At 37.7% G+C, this 22,536-nt stretch overlaps 1 protein-coding gene across 3 annotated transcripts in view; it reads right to left on the bottom strand.

Annotated features, from left to right (window-relative positions):
• Positions 1 to 7,091: 7,091 nt before the first annotated feature.
• Positions 7,092 to 22,536, bottom strand: part of PPA2 (pyrophosphatase (inorganic) 2) — a 98,134-nt gene continuing 82,689 nt past the window's right edge. For all 3 annotated transcript variants that reach the window (XM_027543913.1, XM_027543912.1, XM_027543914.1), the window contains 3 exons: positions 22,052 to 22,121; positions 8,547 to 8,583; positions 7,092 to 7,300 (listed from right to left, as the gene is read on the bottom strand). In XM_027543913.1, coding sequence (XP_027399714.1) covers positions 7,272 to 7,300; positions 8,547 to 8,583; positions 22,052 to 22,121 — 136 coding nt within the window. In that variant the 3' untranslated portion in view covers positions 7,092 to 7,271. The remainder of the gene's footprint in view (positions 7,301 to 8,546; positions 8,584 to 22,051; positions 22,122 to 22,536) is intronic.

Here is a 22,536-nt window from a genome sequence, read left to right as displayed (position 1 = left end):
AGAAGGAAATGGCAACCCACTCCCGTATTCTTGCCTGGAGAATCCCAGGGACAGAGAAGCCTGTTGGGCTGCCATCTATGGGGTCGCACAGAGTCAGATATGACTGACACGACTTAGCAGCAGCAGCAGCCCTGAATAAAAGCTGGATTTCTGATTCTCCCTTCCCTCATTCTCTTCTATATATTATAGAATTACTTACAATATTTATGCTCTTTCTTTCCCACACAGAATACAAGATCCACAAGGGCAGGGATTTTTGTCAGTTTTGCACTGATATATCCTAAAAACTTGGGCTAGTACATGGCCCTTACTCATAGAGAGTCAATAAATAACTGTTGAATGAGTGAAGTTTAAAATAGCAAAAAGGAGGAAGCACGTCTGAAAACAGAGGGTTGGCTAATCAAAATCACAGTAATGGGATGCATTCTGGACGGATGTCATCAAATCCCTGAATCTTTCTGCATTGATTGGACCCATTCAAACCAGGTACTTTAAAAAGAGGACAGAGCCCTTTCTGTGTCAGGGATTCTGAATAGAGAAGAGGAAGCACTGGCGGCTTCCCTCGCAGGCTATGAGGACACCTGGAGAGTCTTGGTGCTCAGGAAAAGGACAGCTGCGCTTTGGACCTGACAAGAGAGAGCTCAATATTTTTTGACTGAAGGAAAGAACAGCTTATGCCTTCTGTCCTGGCTGCACTGGGCTCCTGGCTCCTTTTAAGGTGGGGAATAACCTGAGAAGTGGAGTTTGTTTCCAACAAATAGGTTAAATGTCAGCTAGGCCACAGAAACCCTGACCCCTGACTGACAAGGACTCGCATGTTTCGCGGAGCTCTCCTGTCTCCTGCTCCCACCACTGTTTTCTCTCCTCCCATCAGAGCAGAGCCAACTCTTTGCTGACTCCTACAGGCTGTAGCATCAGGAAGCTGCTTCACTCTCACTGTGTCTTAGGAAGCCAGAAGCCAGGTGTGGGGCTGTGGGCCAATTATTATGGACTCTAGTAACTTTCACTTCAGTTCAGTTGCTCAGTCGTGTCCGACTCTTTGAGACCTCATGAATCGCAGCACGCCAGGCCTCCCTGTCCATCACCAACTCCTGGAATTCACTAAGACTCATGTCCATCAAGTCAGTGATGCCATCCAGCCATCTCATCCTCTGTCATCCCCTTCTCCTCCTGCCCCCAATCCCTCCCAGCATCAGTCTTTTCCAATGAGTCAACTCTTCGCATGAGGTGGCCAAAGTACTGGAGTTTCAGCTTTAGCATCATTCCTTTTAGAATGGACTGGTTGGATCTCCTTGCAGTCCAAGGGACTCTCAGGAGTCTTCTCCAGCACCACAGTTCAAAAGCATCAATTCTTCGGTGCTCAGCTTTCTTCACAGTCCAACTCTCACATCCATACATGACCACTGGAAAAACCATTGCCTTGACTAGATGGACCTTTGTTGGCAAAGTAATGTCCCTGCTTTTCAATATGCTATCTAGGTTGGTCATAACTTTTCTTCCAAGGAGTAAGTGTCTTTTAATTTCATGGCTGCAGTCACCATCTGCAGTGATTTTGGAGCCCCCAAAAATAAAGTCTGACACTGTTTCCACTGTTTCCCATGAAATGATGGGACCAGATGCCATGATCTTCATTTTCTGAATGTTGAGCTTTAAGCCAACTTTTTCACTCTCCACTTTCACTCTCATCAAGAGGCTTTTTAGTTCCTCTTCACTTTCTGGCATAAGGGTGGTGTCATCTGCATATCTGAGTTTATTGATATTTCTCCCAGCAATTTTTATTCCAGCTTGTGCTTCTTCCAGTCCAGCATTTCTCATGATGTACTCTGCATAGAAGTTAAATAAGCAGGGTGACAATATACAGCCTTGACATACTCCTTTTCCTATTTGGAACCAGTCTGTTGTTCCATGTCCAGTTTTAACTGTTGCTTCCTGACCTGCATACAGGTTTCTCAAGAGGCATGTCAGGTGGTTTGGTATTCCCATCTCTTGAAGAATTTTCCACAGTTTATTGTGCTCCGCACAGTCAAAGGCTTTGGCATAGTCAATAAAGCAGAAATAGATATTTTTCTGGAACTCTCTTGCTTTTTCGATGATCCAGCAGATGTTGGCAACTGGATCTCTGGTTCCTCTGCCTTTTCTAAAACCAGCTTGAACATCAGGAAGTTCATGGTTCACGTATTGCTGAAGCCTGGCTTGGAGAATTTTGAGAATTACTTTACTAGCATGTGAGATGAGTGCAATTGTGCAGTAGTTTGAGCATTCTTTGGGATTGCCTTTCTTTGGGATTGGAATGAAAACTGACCTTTTCCAGTCCTGTGGCCACTGCTGAGTTTCCCAAATTTGCTGGCATATTGAGGGCAGAACTTTCACAGCATCATCTTGCAGGATTAGAAATAGCTCAACTGGAATTCCATCACCTCCACTAGCTTTGTTTGTAGTGATGCTTTGTAAGGCCCCTTTGACTTCACATTCCAGATGTCTGGCTCTAGGTTAGTGATCACACCATTATGATTATCTTGGTCGTGAAGATCTTTTTTTGTACAGTTCTTCCGTTTATTCCTGCCATCTCTTCTTAATATCTCCTGCTTCTGTTAGGTCCCTACATTTTCTGTCCTTTATCGAGCCCATCTTTGCATGAAATGTTCCCTTGGTATCTCTAATTTTCTTGAAGAGATCTCTAGTCTTTCCCGTTCTGTTGTTTTCCTCTATTTCTTTGCATTGGTTGCTGAGGAAGGCTTTCTTACCTCTTCTTGCTATTCTTTGGAACTCTGCATTCAGATGCTTATATCTTTCCTCTTCTCCTTTGCTTTTCGCTTCTCTTCTTTTCACAGATATTTGTAAGGCCTCCTCAGACAGCCATTTTGCTTTTTTGCATTTCTTTTCCATGGGGATGGTCTTGATCCCTGTCTCCTGTACCATGTCATGAACCTCCGTCCATAGTTCATCAGGCACTCTATCTATCAGATCTAGTCCCTTAAATTTATTTCTCACTTCCACTGTATAATCATAAGGGATTTGATTTAGGTCATACATGAATGGTCTAGTGGTTTTCCCTACTTTCTTCAATTTAAGTCTGAATTTGGCAATAAGGAACTAGTAACTTTGGTAACTTATAAATCTTAAAAACTTATAGATTTTTCTGATTTGAAATGGAAAATATTTTCATATATTTAATACTAATATTAAATATTACTATATTTAGTATTTAATACTAAACTTCATATAACTTTTATTCCCTTTCATTTTTTTCCTAACAGGAGGTTGTGATAATATTATACATGAGTCTACTATGAAGGCAGACACCTAGTTTTCCTTCTGCTCTTTCTTAGGGTGAAGATAACCTCAAACAGAACATTAACATGAAGAAATTCCCAGTGTGATCTATCCCTGTATCATCTAAACCAATGAGCTTAACATTTTAGAAGACTGATGGGGGTACGGAAAACAAGGTTATGGCCTCACCCCCAGAAATTCTGATTTAACAGATTTTAGGGAAAGTCAGAAATCTGTACTTTAAGAAGTATTCTAAGTGATTTCAGAGCAAGTGTTTCACAGACCCCAGTGGCAAACACCAATATACACCTTGGACAGAATATAGTAAGGAGGCTGAAAAGAGCATACCTGACCCAAGAATTTAAAGACGTGATCCACCGTATAATAAGATGGCAACAATAAGTAATAAAAATAAATCAGCAGTCACAAAAGACATCTGTACCTATGACAAGGCAGTGATTTATTCCCAGAAGCAAATCATCAAATGCTGCTATTGGTGAGCAAACAAAGTGCTAAAAATGCATGTAGTCCTTGATGGAGGACTGGATTCTATGAAATTCAGTGAGTTTCCTCTGCAGAATAACGGAGCAATATGAAATGTATCATATATAAAATGATTCAGTCTGTAAGTGAAAAAAAAAGCTCATAAAAAGTTTCAGATATTTGCAATAATAGGTAGTTTGAGAAAAATAAATCTTGGACAGTTCATCCCTTGATTTTTTTCATATCCATGGAACTCGCTGTGGGTGTTACCTAAAATCCCATCCATGGGTCGGTTTGGGTTTCCTAATTTGTTTTAGGCACTTTTAAAAATGAATCATTCTTTTTCTACCCCTTCATATCCCTGCAGGAGTTTTCCTTTATAAGTATATAGTGTAAAATCTATTCAGGTTAAAGTTAGTTCCTTGAGAATGGGCTGGCAAAAACCAGATATGTCTGGAAAATACTCTCAAACAGCATGAAACAGATGTTCACTGAAATGTAATTGTCACTGTAATAACAATGACTATGTGGCAATGTAGATTCTTATAAGAAAAGATAAAATTCAAAATGATGTATTTAAGATTATAACTACATAAAATCCTATACTATGAAGGCAACTGTGATTAACTGTACTGTGGTGAGCAAGACTCACTGACCAAGTAGCATCTAAGTACCACTGACCACCAGGAGAAGGGGAGCTGAACGCAAGGTGTGAGTTACTCTACAAGAGGCCCACCAGACATGGCTTCTTCTCCAACTCTTAGGAGATTAATATGCTACATGTTACAAGCCAATAATCTATTCTTTGATAATTCAGGTTATTCTTTAGCACAGACCCTCTTCACAATTGAAAATTTGTATTTAACTTACAGTTCGCTCTCTGTATATGTGGTTCTTCTGTATCTGCAGTTCACACCCATGGATTAAACCAAGTATCAGAGCAGATCATGTAGTATTTACTACTTAAAAAGGGTGCATAAAACTGGATCCACACAATTCAAACTCATGCTGTTCAAGGGACTGTATCAATGGTTGTTCCCTGTATCTCTCTGTATGTATTATTATTTCCTTAACTTAAATCAAGTTGTTATAACATACAAAATTAAAAACAATAGATTCTCGCTTTACATTCTTTGATGTCCATCAGAGGTTTACACATTTCCAAAGACATCTCAAGTGAACTATTCACTTGGGCTAATCACTTAAACTCATCTATAAAACAGGCATGCTCTGGGTTTTGCCCATATCACAAGGTGGCTGTAGGTGGCAAGCAGCATGCACAGCAGGATGGAAAAGCCATAGCATTCAGAGCCATGCATGAATTCTACTTCTGGCTCTGAAACTTACTAGCTGTGCAACCTCGGTCAAGTCATTGAACTTCTCGGAGCCACAATGTGAAGTGGGCAGTCTCTACCTTATAGGGCATATGCATGCACAACATACAGCAGATGCTCAAGAAAAGCTACCTATAATCGTAGTGGTGCCATGTAAACCATAAAACATATTATGTAAATGCCATGTGTTCATAGTGATAATAGAAAGAAAGAGGAGAAAAACATAAAAACAGAACTGGCAATAGAAGCACAGTACTGGGAGTGTGAAAAGTACAAGATGTGCTTGGAGAGGAGTAACATGACATAGCTGAAAGATAGCGCTCTGGATTTTTATTCTCAAGAATGCAAAAGGCCACTAAAGGCATTTTGAGAAAAGTCTAACATTAAGGCAGTATCTATGCTTTAGGAAAATACTTTTGGGGAATGTGGAAAATGATCTGGAGGAAGAAAAGCCAGGGGCAGGACAACAACTTGGTTAAGAGACAAGAGGGCATGAAATTGGGCTGGAACAAGGGGAATGAGGCAGGGCACTGGGTCTGGAGGTGAAGAGCTAGATGGCTGTTATAATGGTCCAAGTGAAATGAAGGGGTAATGGGTATGTTGAGGGTGTAAAGTAATAAAAGAGGATAAAGAAACATTTAGATGGTCTTCTTGAGTAAAGAAAGGAGAAAAGTGAAAGTGTGAAGGTGGTAGCTGCTCAGCTGTGTTCGACTCGCTGTGACCCCATGCACTGTAGCCGTTGGACTCCTCTGTCCATGGAATTCTCCAGGCAAGAATACTGAAGTGGGTTGCCATTCCCTTTTCCAGGGGGTCTTCCCAAACCAGGGATCAAACTCAGGTCTCCGGCACTGCAGGCAGATTCTTTAGATTCTTCACCATCTGAGCCACCAGGAAAGCCCATTCAATATGGTATCAAGGTCCTGCGTGGGTGACTAGGAGAATGTTAATTCAAGAACAAGGGAGGATGAGTTTAGTTTCGTACAAGAGGAATCAAAAGCATTGAAAGAGATGTCCAATAGACGCCAGGACAAAGACCTGAGTTTCTTATGTAGACTTGGGAGTCATCACCATAGAGATGAGAAGTAAATCTGATAGGACTCAATGAGAATCAGAGTTTAGAATTTACAAAGTAATTATAGGAAAGAGTCTTAATAAATGTAAACACATTTACACAGGACTAAGAGGACAGCGGTTGGCTAAATAAGTCTCTATGGTGGACTCAAAAAGACATAACACTGTATAAAAATGAGAACCATTGTATCTACAAAAATCTTATTAGTTTACTACATTTATCCTTTTTACATTAACCCTTATAAATAAAAGCTAATAAAACCATTGGGTTCCTTCATGCATATAAATTAGGATTGGCCAAAACTCAGTGTTTCTCTGTTTATAATAGCTGGGACATGGAAGCAACATAGATGTCTATCAGCAGACGAATGGATGACATTGTGGTACATATATACACAATGGAATATTACTCAGCTATAAAAAAGAAGGCATTTGAGTCAGTTCTAATGAGGTGGATGAAACTACAGCCTATTGTATACAGAGTGAAGTAAGTCAGAAAGAGAAACACCAATATGGAATTTAGAAAGATGGTAACAATGACCCTATATGCAAGACAGCAAAAGAGACACAGATGTAAAAAACAGACTTTTGGATGATGTGGGAGAAGACAAAGGCAGGATGATATGAGAGAATAGCATTGAAACATGTATATTACCATAGGTCAAACAGATGACCAGTGCAAGTTTGATGCATGAAGCAGGGCACTCAAAGCTGGTGCACTGGGACAACGCAGTGGGAGAGGGGTTCAGGAGGGGGACACCTGTATACCCGAGGCAGATTCACGGTGATGTATGGCAAAACCACCACAGTATTGTAAAGTAATTAGCCTCCAATTAAAATAAACTAATTAAAAAAAAAACTCAGTGCCTCTAAACTTCTGCTATGAAATTCAACAAAATCTTTTCATATCAATAAATATTCAAAGGCGACTAATTCAAAAATGTCAATGTTTATTTACACATTGCATATTGCAAAAAGCTTGAAGAAAAAAAAAGAAGTTTCAACAGGAAGTTAATTAGCAAATTCTGCCTGTTTCTAGCACTTGGGGGAGGCTGAATCCTGGCGTTCTTAGAGACTGGAATCCTGATGGCAGGTCTTCAGATGTTCTAATCACTTGCCAAGGAAGTGCCATACTTGATCTGTATTTAAAATGGGGAAGCAGGGTGTTAGGGAAGGGGTGAAGAGGGAGGGAGGAGGGAAGAAAGGAGAAGACAAATTAAATTTAGACTTTCCAGAAGTATTCAGACAGATAAAAACAATCAGAACTTAGGGTGACACATTTCTATACTTAAAGTCACTCACCTTTAAACTCTTGTTCTAAGTTCTCTCATTTGGCTCAGGTCTGATATTCTAGAGACTCCCACTTTATTTTATACATCTTGCTGGGTTCTTTAGTCTTTACTGATTAATACTGAGGTTAAGTATCCTAGCTACAGCATGAAAGGTCTAGGCAAACCCTGTACTGTAAAATGTGACTGCCTGTCAAATAGCCCAGATGGGATAGTATTGCAAAGAAACAATGTTACTTCCCCCTATACGGAATAGAGCTTGCCTCCCCATGACATTATTATCTATAGATTTGCTCCTTTCTAGACATCTTAGAACTTGGACCCACAGTAAATAGTTCTAATTTTTTCCTCCAAACTTGCAAGTTGAGTATTCTAATATTTTATATTAAAACAAAAAGACAAAAAACCTTGCAATATTTTAAAAGACAGATGATACATACATATTTTGAAATTTTTACTACGGAACATTTTTCTTTCTCACAACAGCTTTAAATAACGGTAATTTTAAAATTCTATTTTTAATTCTACTTTAAATTTTGATTTTAACATCTTCAGTTAAAATGAGTGGGGACTTCCCTGGTGGTTCAGTGGTTAAGTATCCGCCTTCCCAGTGCAGGGGACACAGGTTCTATCCCTGGTCGGGACCAGGGGAGCTAAGATCCCACACGCTGCAGGGCACCCAAGCCCACACGCTGCCCACGCATCACAGCAAAATCCCGCGTGCCGCAACCAAGACCCGATGCAGCCAAGTAAACAAATAGTAAGAATATAAAATGAGTGGTTCATTAAAATAATGATAGATAATAAATAAAATTTCACCAACGCGGACATTAGAAGTCTTAAAATTTATCTGAACTAGCTGGATAACTTCACCAACAAAGTCACTGCACAAACTACTTTCCAGACTAAAAGTAATAAACATGTATTGTCTGAAATTAGAAAATAACTGATTTCATCTGAAAGTTTTAATAACTATTTTAAAATGTACTTTACTTAGTTTATATCATTTTTAATCTATTGTATTGTTTTGGGTCTTCACTACTGTAAACAAATAAATTTACATATCTAGCTCCTTAAGAACCAACATATACCATACCTTCTTCATTACTTCCTTTATTCAATGAAAATGAAACCTGAAAGACAAGAACAGAGTCTCTGTTATAACAAATGTTTAGATGTGCAAACTATACTCAGAATTTAAAAAAAAAACAAAACATAAAATTATAGAAAAAAGTTTACACACAATGGTTCTCTAACCTAAAAAAAGTGAATACTCCTCTTTACCTTTTTATTATTATTGCCTATTCTTTTAAATAAACAAACCATAGGCTTAAGAGTCAAATAAGATAAAAAGCATTCTTAAAATTATTTTCTCTCATTAATCCATGGGAACTACTGAGAATATGAAGAGACATTTTCCTTCAGTTGCTTCCCTGGCTGGGGCTTTAGAATAAAAATCCGACACACACGTTCATGGACATGCATGCACATGTGCAAAGAAGCACACACAGCTAAATTTAGCTATTTAGACAGCTAAATAGTGTGTGTGCTTCTTTGTCAAGCACACATGTGCATGAGTGCTAGAGTATTTAAATTAATTTTTCTATTTTGATGACTGTGCCAAGATTCTTAGAATAGATATAATCTGTGGTAGACAAGATTGAAAGAAAAGTTTTTCTGAGATATAAGATTTTTTCCTAATTATGAATACATTTTTAAAGTTTGTTTTTTTTTTTTTCCTCAAACTTTATTGGGAGATCTATTACTCACAGAAAAGAATGCAGAAAGCTCCAAAATATTAGAATAAAATCTATGTAACCATCACCCAAGTCAAGAAATGGAACATGCCAGGCACTTCCCCAATCATAGGCTCTTCTCCCTGAGGAATAACCACCACTCTGATTTTATAACACACTTTTCAGATTTCAAGTTTAATCATCAAGTTCTAATTCTCTCAATCTGCTCAGCCTCGGGGGGAAAGAGGCTGATATTTGAGGTCAGTGGCAAATGTACCAAAGGAACCATGTACCACACACCTGAGTATTCAACCTAAAAAGCATTACAGAAAAGAAATGAACAAACTATTCTAACTAAAACATTTATCATTACATTTAAAAGATAATTCTAAGAACTTTTTATTTATTTACTCTTAAAATAAATTTCTTGGTTGGTAGAATATATTCAGAATGTATAAAGCCCCATTTTGTCAAAGAAAACGAACCATAACACTCAGAGACAATAACTATGAAAGTCTGGGAATAAAGTTTTTTCACATTTTTCTATAATAATATTAATATATGCCAAAAGGGAGAGCAACATTAAATTGATTCTTAAACATAACACTTACAGAAAATGGAAGAACAGCAACAACAAAAATGCACAGAGCTACACTGTAAAGTGACCTAATCCCAACCCTCACTCCCAGGAGTCACCATCACTACATTTGCCTTGTAAGAAATAAAGGGAGGATTTTCAGTTACTTCCTTCTCCTAATTTCTCTATAGGGGATGAATGTGGGCACCCTCTACTCATCGAAGATAAATTCTCCAGGAAAATGAATTGCTTTATGAGTGAGTGAGTGAAAGCTGCTTAGTCATGTCCAACTCCTTGTGACCCTATGGACTATACAGTCCATGGAATTCTCCAGGCCAGAACACTGGATTGGGTAGCTTTTCCCTTCTCCAGGGGACCTTCCCAACCCAGGGATTGAACCCAGGTCTCCCGCATTGCAGGCAGATTCTTTACCAACTGAGCCACAATATGCACCCATTCTAAACATGCGATCTCCTCTCCTTTCAGGCTCCAAAAATATTTCTCACGAATAATCATTTCTTTAATTTCTTTCAGACAAATCTAGTGTTTTCATTACCGAAATATTACTCTTTTAATCAACCAAAGAAGGCTTACTCTGGCCTCTGTCCCTATTCATGTATAAACTTCATGTTAAATTAATATAACTTTAATACAACTGCTTTTTACTCCTTCAGATAGTCCCACTGGATCCTTGTGAAAGCATTTTCACCTGTAGGTTACATTTGTTCAAATTAATAAATATGATACACTCAACCAACATAAAATCTTGCTTTACTACATGATATGAGAATTGATATTCTTTTACTCTATTAGAAGGATTCAAAATTAAAAAGAAAAAAGCTTCTGGTTTTTCATTCAAGTGCAGTAGGGTTTCAGTTGAATGACATTACCTTGGGTATTCTCTCCTGGCATTTTGTTTCCATGGTTCATAAAGCAATTACTCTATATTCATGTTTTTCTTCTTACAGTTTTATTGAGATATAACTGAGATGCAGCATTGTATAAGTTTAAGGTGTACAGTATAATGATTTAATCTACATCATGAAATGATTACCACAATATGTTTAGTGAACATCCATCATTATCATATAGATACAAAATTAAATAATTTTTTCTCAAGATTTACTTTTTTAAAAGATTTTTTTATACAGACCATTTTTACAGTCTTTATTGAATTTAATACAATATTGCTTCTATTTTATGGTTTTGTTCCCTTTGGCCATGAGGCATGTGGGATCTTAGCCCCCCAACCAGGGATCAAACCCATACACCCTGCAATGGAAGAAGTCTTAATCACTGAACTACCAGGGGAGTTCCAGGATTTACCCTCTTAACAACTTTCACATATAACATATAGCACTATTAACTATATTTATCATGCTTTACATTATATCTCTAGTACTTACTTCTAACTGGAGGTTTGTACCTTTTGCTGCCTTCATTTAATTCTTCCTCCTCTCACTTTCCACCTCTGGCAACCACAAATCTGATCTCTTTTTCTATGAGTGATGAATGACCTACCACACTATGTTAGTTCCTGGCACACAATATAGTGATTTGGTATTTCTATACATTACAAAATAGTCACCACGATTAATCTAGTTACCATTTTTCATCACACAAAGATATTACAATGATACTGACCATATTCCCCTTGTTGTACACTTCATCCCATGATTCACCTATTTGGTAACTGGAAGTACATTCACTTTGTTTTCACAATTTCTTTTCTGATTTATGAGTCAATAAAACATGACCAGTTCTTATTTATCCATAAACAAAATGTAAGAGTATTTTAAGTTTGTCTAAGTTTAATAAATGTTCTCTTCCTTTCATGAACATATACAATTGGCTAAAATTCTATTTTACTTTCACCTTCTTTGTTGATCTTTGAGTGGTAATGCAGTGAAGCTTTTAAGCAAAAAAGGAAAATGAAGAAGGAGATATAAGGTGACTAGAATCGGATCTGGATTTATCAAGAAAATACCTTATTTAAAGTTTTTTTAATAGTGAACTGCCACAAAGATGCTTATTTTCAGAATCACAAGTAAGAGAGATCTGTATGGCATGAATATTGTGGTGTGACCTCATTAGAAAAATCACACCCACAAAAAGTCTCCCCTCTAAAGGGAAACACAGTCCTCTTTGATAGAGATGTAAAGTGAGTGCCCCAGAGGGAAGGTCTCTTGCAGAGGCAGTCCAAGCAGTCCAGATAAGAGAACCTCCCAGTCAGACTGACTTCAGAACTTAGTTCTGAGTTGGCTTGATTTCAACAACCAGACGCCAAGGATGGTCATCTTGTTCTGAGATGTGCAAGGAAACTGTGGCTGCCATCCTCAGTAGCTCTAAGCAGAGATGAAGGGCATGCCCAAAGGAGATCATCTGAGAAGCACGCAGCTAAAAGTCCTATCCAACAACTCTAATGAACTGCAACATTATTCTGCTGGTTATCACTCCTCATATTTGAAACTATTTAACAATATTCACTCACTGGTAATTTCCTGTTAGGCCACAGAACCCCAAAATACACACTTCTAAACTACCTGGTCTATCGATTATCTTTGTTGTGGACTTCAAGAAAAACCTAAATATGGCTTTGATGTGAATTTTTTTTAAAAAAAGACTCACACTCACATGAGACACTTGATGATGGATTTATAAAGTCCTTCATCTGGATTCATCCTTGATTTAGTATGTAAACACAAACATGCAATTTATAAGACTGCTGGTAAACTTTAGTGATGAGAGACGGCTGGAGTATATATTGATGGCGTTAAATGCCATTGGAACTCCTTCTAAGGCCCTGGTCTCCTGAATGCACTGCTCTTTACAATTCAGCTAAGAAGTCTTTACCTCAAATATAAAATGACCATCCAAAATTTCACACAGCACTGTGGACATGCTGATTTACTGAATAAATAAGATCTACCCAAGGTAGTCAGAATAATACTTTTAATTAAACTTGAAATTTCCCCTCACTTTTTTCCTTCAATGCACTCCTCTCCATGTCTCCATGCACATCAGCATTGTCATCTCCTAGCTTGCTGTGCTCCAGATTTGCACTCCAGAAACAGCTTACAGTGGAAGTCTGGTCAGGCGAAGGTGAAAACAAGTCAGACTGAGACAGCCAAGACTTCCCTGGGAGGTGTTCTATCCTCCCAGTTTTAGACGTCTTTCCCCTTTTGGGAAGTTTTCCATCACTGCTGTGATCTAAAGGTCCACAGTATCACAGGACTGGGTCCCTGCAGCTAGGCAGGAGTATGGTTACTGATTCTCTTTGGCCTGAATTGCAGATTCTAACAGCTTTAAATCTCTGTGGCCACCGGGCTGCGTAGGGTCTGAGGCTAGGCCAGGATCCCACTGCAGTGGGTCTGGTTCTCTCAGTCCTATGTGCGCTGAGATTGTGTGCAGAATCTCACAAAGTTGAAACTTTGGGTTTTTTTCCTTCCAGTAAAGTAACTATAATCAGCGCATACTAAGTTCTTACCAAATAACCTAATTCAAACTTCTCCCAACTTTGCATGCTGCCCAGAGGGTGTCCATTTCCAGAGAGAGCAGAATACAAGGAAAGTACTTGAACAGAAAGAAGTGTGTGGGAGAATTTTAGGGCAAGAAATTCCCAGACAGGATAATGGTTAAGTACTACACTGAGTTGTTATGTTGTGCACATTAACTCACTCTTTCTCCTAATCCTTTCTGTTAAGTCTCTGAAAAAAGACTACTTTTCATACAATAATTAAACTAGGTTGACTCTTCCACTGCTCATGCATTAATGGAATGGGATACCTCATGAAGAAGTGCTCTCTTCATCACTGGAAGTAGTGAAGAGGCTGGAATACTCAAAAAATATTCAAGAAGGGGCTTCTCTCCGTGGTCAAATTAGTTCAACAATACTATTAATACAATAGGGACAATAAACCCCAATATTTAATTAATACTTTCTAGCTGCTCTCCATTTTACCTGGACTACCTAATTCAGTTCTCCACAACAGCCCTCAGTACAAGGAAGATACTATTATTAGTTCCTTATTTTATAAATAAGGAAACCAAGGCATAAATAAGTTAAGCAATTTGTTTCCAACTGTGAATAGGAGTTGGGATTTGGATGCAGGCAATCTGATTCCAGAAAACAATTTTTTTTCCTTGAAGTTTTGCTGAACCAAAACTGACATGGGATAAACTGCACACATTTATAGTGTACGGTTTGATAAGTTTTGACATGTACACACACACACATACTCATGAAACCATTAACACTATTAAGATAATAATCATAGTCACTATCAATCCCAAGTCCCTTCCATCCCTGTAAGTGATTGTAATCCCTCCAACCAATCACCTGTTCTGTGTCAGTATACATTAGTGTCTGCAAATTCTAAAATTATAAACGGTATAATACATGTATATCTGCCTTTTTCTATTCCATATAATTTTTCTTTAATTCAGCCATGTCATAGCATGTATCAGTAATTCATTTCTTTTTATGGCTGAGTATTTCCTCATACGAATATACCACAATTTATTTCTATTGATAGAAATATGGTTTGTTTCCAATTTTTGTCTATTACAAATAAAGCCACCATAAATAAGTCTCTGTATGAACAAAGACTTCCATTTCTATTGGGGAAATATCTAATTAAGAGTGAAGTGGCTAGATCATATGGTAGGTATATGTTTAACTTTCTAAGAAAATGCCAAACTGTTTCCCAAAGTAGTTTTACCATTTTGCATCCCAACAAGCAGGGTGTGGGATCTCCAGTTTGGTTTTTGGTTTGCAGATACACATCCTCCCAATGACTGGTAAAGTTGAGCATCATCTCCTGTTTTCAGCATACCTTCTTTGGCAAAGTAGCCATTCGTATGTTTTGCAGTTTTTGTGGTGGGAGGGTGATGTTTTGTTTTCTTATTATTCAATTATGAGGATTCTTTAAGTTCTAGATACAAGTCCCTTTATCAGGCATACAACTTTCAAACATTTTCTTGCAGCACGTAGCTTATTTTCATTCTCCTAAGAGTGTCATTTACAGAAAAAAAATTAATTTTTATGAAGTTCAACTTAACATTTAAACAAAACAGATTGTACTTGGAGTGCAAGGAGATCCAACCAGTCCATTCTAAAGGAAATCAACCCTGAATATTCACTGGAAAGACTGATGCTGAAGCTGAAACTTCAACACTTTGGCTACCTCATGCACAGAACTGACTCATTTGAAAAGACCCTGATGCTGGGAAAGATTGAGGGCAGGAGGAGAAGGGCACGACAGAGGGTCAGATACTTGGATGGCATAATCGACTCAATGGACATGGGTTTGGGTGGACTCCAGGAGTTGGTGATGGACAGGGAGGCCTGGCATGCTGCAGTTCATGGGGTTGCAAAGAGTCAGACACGACTGAGCAACTGAACTGAATTGAACTGAAGTTAGTGTTATATCTAAGAAATCTTGCCTAACTAACCCAAGGTCAAAATTGGTTTAGTTTTCTGTTTTAAATTTTGTCCTAGGATACACTTTAGAGAATTATAATACATAGTGCAATGTATGGATTAAAGTGTGTTTTTTTCCCCCATATGGAATAATCAACTGTTCACGAACTATTTGTTGAAAAGATTATTACTTCAAAAATCAGTTATCTACATATATGTAGGTCTATCTGTGGACTTGTTTTCAGTGATCTCTTCTGTAGTTTTACACCATTACTACACTCTTTTCATTACTGTAGTTGTGTAAAATGACTGTAAGTCAGGTAGAATTAGTATTCTAACCTTGTTCTCACAAAGTTATTGAGTCTAATTCTAGGTCCTTAGTATTTACATACATGGGTTTGCTGATTTCTACAAAAAAAGTGTATTGAAATCTGATTGATACTGCATTAAACCTGCAGATCAATTAAAGAATTGACATCATAACAATATTGAGTCTTCCAAATCATGAACATGAAATATTTTCCCATTTATTTAGTTCTACATCTATGGGCTATATGTGATAGTTTTCAGGGTTCAGGAACTTCATATATTTTTTTCCCAGATTTATTCTGGTGTTTCACATTTTTGAAGCCATTATAAATAATGTATTTATTTTTAGTTTCTAATTTTTGTTGCTAATACATAAAAACACAACTGTTTACTGTATACTGAGCCTGAATCCTGCAACCTTGCTAAAATCACTTATTATAATAGCTTTTAGGTTCATTTTATTGAATATTCAATATAGACATTCATGCATCTCGCTTTACAACCTGTATGCCTTTCCTTCTTTTTAATGCCTTACTGTACTGGCTAGAACCTTTGGTAAATGCTGAATAAAAGTAGCAGGAGTCAAGGCCCAGAGTTGTGTTTACAGAAAGATATTTTAAGTACAGATTTAATTTGTTTACACCTATTTCTTCTTCAGTTAGCTTTGGTATTTTATGTATTTCAAGGAATCTGTCCAGTTTCATCCAAATTCTGAAATTAACTGATGCAAAGTTTTTCTAATATTTCTCTACTGTTCTCCTGCTGCTGCTGCTGCTGCTAAGTCACTTCAGTCGTGTCCGACTCTGTGCGACCCCATAGACAGCAGCCCACCAGGCTCCGCCGTCCCTGGGATTCTCCAGGCAAGAACACTGGAGTGGGTTGCCATTTCCTTCTCCAATGCATGAAAGTGAAAAGTGAAAGTGAAGTCGCTCAGTCGTGTCTGACTCCTAGCGACCCCATGGACTGCCCTGCACCAGGCTCCTCCGTCCATGGGATTTTCCAGGCAAGAGTACTGGAGTGTGGTGCCATTTGACTGTTCTCCTATTATCTCCCAAATCAGTAGTGATGTCACTCGTCTCATTCCTGACATTAAAGATTTGTCTTCTCTTTTCTTTCCTGATCATTCTGGCTAAAAGGTTATCAATTTTGCTGGTCTTCACAAAGAATAAAGTTTTGGTTTCATTATTTTTTTTTCTGGGCATTCAAATTCTGTTAATTATTAAATACTACAAAAACACAGAAAATGTAAAGACCATTATAACAAATATCTATTCTCTGGATTTTTTTTAGAGTTAACATTTTGTTATTTCAGAAACTTTATAACTGAAGTCTCTTTTTCTCCCTATTCATCAAAAATAAAAACCTTATTTATTTTTATTCCTTCTCAGAAGTAACTTCTCCTAACCACTAGGAGGAACACTGGCTGAAACCAGTATTTATTGTTCTTATTTATGTTTTAAAAATGTGAAAAACATGTCTGTTTATATTCACTAAAAATCTATCGTGCTACTTGGAGTGTTTTAAAATTTATTTCAACAATACACACAATGTTGCAAACATTTTTTCACCCAACACTACACTTTCAGATTTTATCCATGTGGAGTTACATAGTTTTATTTCACACATTTTACCTATGGTATAGTATTCCACTGTATAAGTATACTACAGTTTATCTACCCAGTTTTCTATTGACAGGCATTTGTTCAGTTTCCAACTTGCCCATGTCTGATTATAAAAAGACAGGTATTAGTGTCTCTATAGAATGTATATCTAGAAAGGTAACTTCAGAGTAGTGGGTTATAAGCACCTTCAACCATACTAGAAATTACTTAACTGCTTTTCAAGGTAGTTATACTAATTTATACTCCCGCAAGTGCATCAACTAGTATGAGAGGTCTCCTTTCCACATGTTTAAAAACACTTAAAAATGCTGGCCAATCTGATAACCATGAAATTGCACTGTGTCTTAAGTTTGATTTCACTGATCACTGCAGAAATAGAGCAAATTTTCACATGTTTTCTGGTAACGTAAATACCCTCTCTTGTGAGTTGCCCATTCATACTGCTTGCCCATTTCCCCCCTACTGGGTTATTTTCTTCCTGTTGATTTGAATAAATTGTTAATCCTTTTGTCACATCATGCAAAGATCTTCCAATCAGTGGCATATCTTTTAACTTATTCTGTGGTATCTTTAACTGTTTACAGATTAAAAAAACTTTGTTTAAATTTATCAGTCTTCTTTAGGTTATCCCTGCCCCTTTAATATTTCATATAAACTTTAGGATTATCTTACCAAGTTCAGTGAAAATCCTATTGGAATTCTTATAAAAACAGATTGACTTCTTTAATTAACATGGGAGATACTGTCATTTTCATAACTAAGTATTCTCTTGAACTGTTGATAAGTCTATTTGGGTTGTCTGTCTGTTCTTGATTTAACGTAGTTATTTATATTTTAAACAAGACTGGCAATTCATCTATGTTTAGAAAGGTATTGCCAAAAGCAACTTGGAGTATTCCTTTCTGATCACCTATAAACCTCCTATGTCTGTAATGTCTTTGTTTTAATTTTGGATATTGTTATTTATGTCTTCTCTCTTTCACAGTCCTTCCTATAATGGTGGTTTAGTCGCTAAGTTGTGTTCGACTCTTGTGACTCAGTGGACTGTAGCCCCCCAGGCTCCTCTGTCCATGAGATTCTCCAGGTAAGAATATTGGAATGGGTTGCCATTTCCTTCTCTGGGGGCTCTTCCCCACCCAGGGATTGAACCCGGGTCTCCTGCACTGCAGGCGGACTCCTGACCGACTGAGCCACCAGGGAATTAAGTCTGTCCATGTTGTCAGCTCTATATGACGAAAACCCAGCTGCTGTTTTAACAGATCCTTTCCATATCTCCTTGTTTTCTATTTCATTAAATATTTGCTCTACCCTATATAACTTTCTTTCCGATAATGTGAAAAGACAGGAAAAAAACAGAAATTCTTGAGTTGAACATTTAGCCTCTCAACTTTCTTTATTTCTGCTGTATATTTAAAAAAACTGTTTTTGCAGCATCATGCAAGTTTTGACACAGAATGATTTAGTTATTCATTTTAAATATTTTATAATTTGTTACAATTCATTTTTTTGGCATGACATATAGTAGTGTTTTTAGTTTCCAAACAACAAGGATTTTGGATTTTTTCTTTTAATATTTTTTAACTGATTGGTAACTGTGTTATACTACTGACAGAGAACGTGGTTTGCATTACCTCAACTCCTTAGCATTTTTTTTCCAACTCTTTTTGTGGCCTAAGGAGATCAGCCCTGGGATTTCTTTGGAAGGAATGATGCTAAAGCTGAAACTCCAGTACTTTGGCCACCTCATGTGAAGAGTTGACTCATTGGAAAAGACTCTGATGCTGGGAGAGATTGGGGGCAAGAGGAGAAGGGGACGACAGAGGATGAGATGGCTGGATGGCATCACTGACTTGATGGACGTGAGTCTGAGTGAACTCCGGGAGTTGGTGATGGACAGGGAGGCCTGGTGTGCTGCGATTCATGGGGTCGCAAAGAGTCGGACACGACTGAGCAACTGATCTGATCTGATCTGATCAGACTCATTTAACATCTTCAAATCTATCTTAAGATAATATTACCTAAGTTGATTAACCTGTAAGAATGAGTTCGCTTATTCTAAGCCCACTAATAAACCTTGGGGTTATAGTTTGTTTCCATATAGGCCCAGGATTGATGTGGTATGAATATGATCAAATTTGATGGATGACTGTGATGTCTTAAGTTATTCTGAGCAAGCAAAAGACAAATAAAAGTTGACAGTCCTTTGAAGTCAGTGCAACATTCAGTATATAGCAATAGAGAGATATGGGAATCTATACCTAAGCAATGCTGATTCAAACATCTCAATGTGGTTTTGAAGATATAAAGTGAAAGTCGCTCAGTCATGTCTGACTCTACGACCCCATGGACTATACACAGTCCATGGAATTCTCCAGGCCAGAATACTGGAGCGGGTAGCCATTCCCTTCTCCAGGGGGTCTTCCCAACCCAGGGATCGAACCCATTGAAGATCCCATCAATGCGGATCAAATCCGCATTGAAGGCGGATTCTTTACCAGCTGAGGTGGATTCTTTACCAGCTGAGCCACCATGGAAGCCCAAGAATACTGGAGTGGGTACCCTATCCCTTTTCCAGGGGATCTTTCCAACCCAGGAATCAAACTGGGGTCTCCTGCATTGCAGGCGGATTCTTTACCAGCTGAGCTACCAGGGAAGAGATAAAATGCCAAGTCAAAATGCTCTGACTACAAAAAATTTCATTATTACAAGCTGATAAAATCCTCTTGACTAAATGTTACCTAATCTGAGCTCCAAAATCACTAATGAGGCTGCTAAAAGAGCAATTCTTTGACTTACAAATTTTTAGTGGTGAAATCCCATATACAGTAATTTTCACTAGAGCTGATGAAGGACTGCTTTCTCTGCATTTTTATTTTCTACTACAGCTTTCTCAGTGAAAAATCAGCATAGCACCTTCTTCATCATTATGAAACAGAGCAAAGCTACCAAACCATATAATTAAATCTGGATGTTAATGTTTCTGAATTCTAATCTTGTCCCCCATATCTAATTACCTAGATCATATCCATGTTCTCCAATTATTTTAAGAGGACTTTCCCTACTAAAATGTTAGGAATTTTTTTTTTTTTTTTTAAGATGTAAGACAGAAACTTTCATCTTGCAGCTAACTTCAAAACAAGTCTGTTATACCTAGCATTTATAAATTTGAAACTAAAAAGGAATAGTCTTTTTTCTTTTTTTAGCTGCACGTGGGATCTAGTTTCCTGACCAGGGATCAAACTCCGGTCTCCTGCATTGGGAGTGTGGTGTCTTAGCCACTGGACCACCAGTGAAGTCCCATAAAGTGGAATGGTCTTAATCTGAGATTAAGGGGAGACTACATGAATAAAGATAAAAAGTTATTAACTTGTTTTCCTCTATTTTTTTCTTAAAGAATAATAAATGAGAACTAAGTTCAGAATGTAATTGACACAGATACAAAGCTGAAAACTTGGAGAAAATAAACTGACATTGTAGCGTGCATGATTATCAGGGCTCTCCTGAACCTTCCTTGCCTCCCTGGAGCCCATTCTTGCCAACACAGCCGGAGTGATCTTGTTAAAATCTAAGTCAGATCATATCATTATATCATACCTTTGCTCAAAACCTTTCAATGGTTCCATCTTATTCAGAATAAGAAATGAAATTCTTAAAATAATCTTTACAGGGTGTTTTCCACAAGGTCTTTCATAATAATTTGCCTCCATTTTCACCCTAGACCAAACATTTTTGATCTCAGCTCCTCCTTTCTCCCCTAGACTCCCCTACTCCACCAGTCACTGTGGTTTCTTGGGTGTTTCGTGAACACATCAAGCACCCACTTGCCTCATGGCCTTCGGTCTGCGGTGTGGAATGCTCTTTGTTCAGACAGTCACATGGCATAGTCCCTGACCATCTACAAATCTAGATTCAGGTCAGTTCTCGGTTCATGCGGCTATCCCCCACTGCTTCCTAGGCACTACAGTGCCCGCCCCACCCCCGACTCCAGGCACTGTATCCCCTCTTCCCTGGCTCATTTTTCATCACTGCATTTATCACATTCAGAAACACTTTATATTTCACTTGAGTATTTATTATCCATCACTGCAACTAGAATGTTAGCTATACGAGGACAGGTTTTTGTATCTTCTCTGTAATACTGCATCTCCAGTACCTAGAATCTAACCACACATAGTAGGCAATAATTAAACAGCTGATTAATTAGTGAAAAACAATTCAAAGCAGCCATTGTGAGTAAACATTTTTGTTGGTCCTGAAGTAAAGAGCTAAACTCACTAGTTTTCTATCTGATAATTAGTTTAAGGAAAAAACCCCAGAAACCTTTAATTTATAGATGGGATTTCTAGCCTAAGATCACTCCTGAACATGCTTTACACAGCAATATTACTTGATTATCTGAATTTGAATTTTCTTATTTAGTGGTCTCCAAGTCAAGTATTACTTTACTAATAAATTCAGTTGCCTCAAGGCAGCATTATCACTAAGACCTGTAAAAACCTGAAGATATTCTCCTTAGAGAAGGAAAGTTTGTGAGGTAACCAAACTAAATGGAAAAAAAAAGGAAAAGAAACTTTTTTTTTTTCTTGAGACAAAATGCACCCATGCCAGCAGCCAGTCACAATTTAGACACTGAGTGGATAACTTGTGAGGACAGGTTAGTGCAGAGGAGCACTAATGGATTTAAACAATAATAAACTGGTGAAAAATAGTATCATATGAAATTAGTTACATGGTTAATGTACTTCAGAAAACAGAACAACAGTAACAAGTTTGAAATCTAAATTCCTTGGATACAAAATAATTTTAATGTTAGTTTTTAATGTTATCCTCCCCAAAAGATATGATACATTTCACTGATAGATTTTTCAGAATTTCTGTTAGACTTCCCCATGACATTTACTAGAATAAAGGATGCTTTGGACATCTGTTGCTTACCGATTCAACTAATGATCTTGCTTCCTCTTGAGAGCAATGGAAAGGGCTATCACATACCTGCACATTTGTGCTGGAGAGGAAAAGAGAATATAACTGTTAGGATAAAAAAGGAGCAATTACCAAAAATAAAACCAATTCTCAAACACTTTACATTTAAGTGTATGATCCCAGCCAATAGTTACAGAGTCTCCAGATCTCACTTGGTAACACACACACTCTCTCTCTCGCCCCTCTAATCCCACCTCAAAAGGAGACAAGGGATCTTCTAATGTAGAATGCTACAGCACTGTAGGAATGTGATTAAGATATCCTAAAAAAGAACCTGCATGAATATAAATTAGGACAAATGAGAGTCTTGTACATTCCTTCAGGCAAAGTTAGAGAGTGTTCCACAGCATTGCACTCTTCAGAACTTGAAAAAAAAACCAAATGATAGTATACAAATGTAAATACTACTCTGGTATATGTAAAAGGCATTCCACTAC

Source organism: Bos indicus x Bos taurus, chromosome 6, assembly GCF_003369695.1.
Source record: "Bos indicus x Bos taurus breed Angus x Brahman F1 hybrid chromosome 6, Bos_hybrid_MaternalHap_v2.0, whole genome shotgun sequence".
Classification (NCBI taxonomy): Eukaryota; Metazoa; Chordata; class Mammalia; order Artiodactyla; family Bovidae; genus Bos; species Bos indicus x Bos taurus.
The sequence above is the reverse complement of the archived record's forward strand: the minus strand, read 5'-3'. Positions and strand labels throughout refer to the sequence as shown.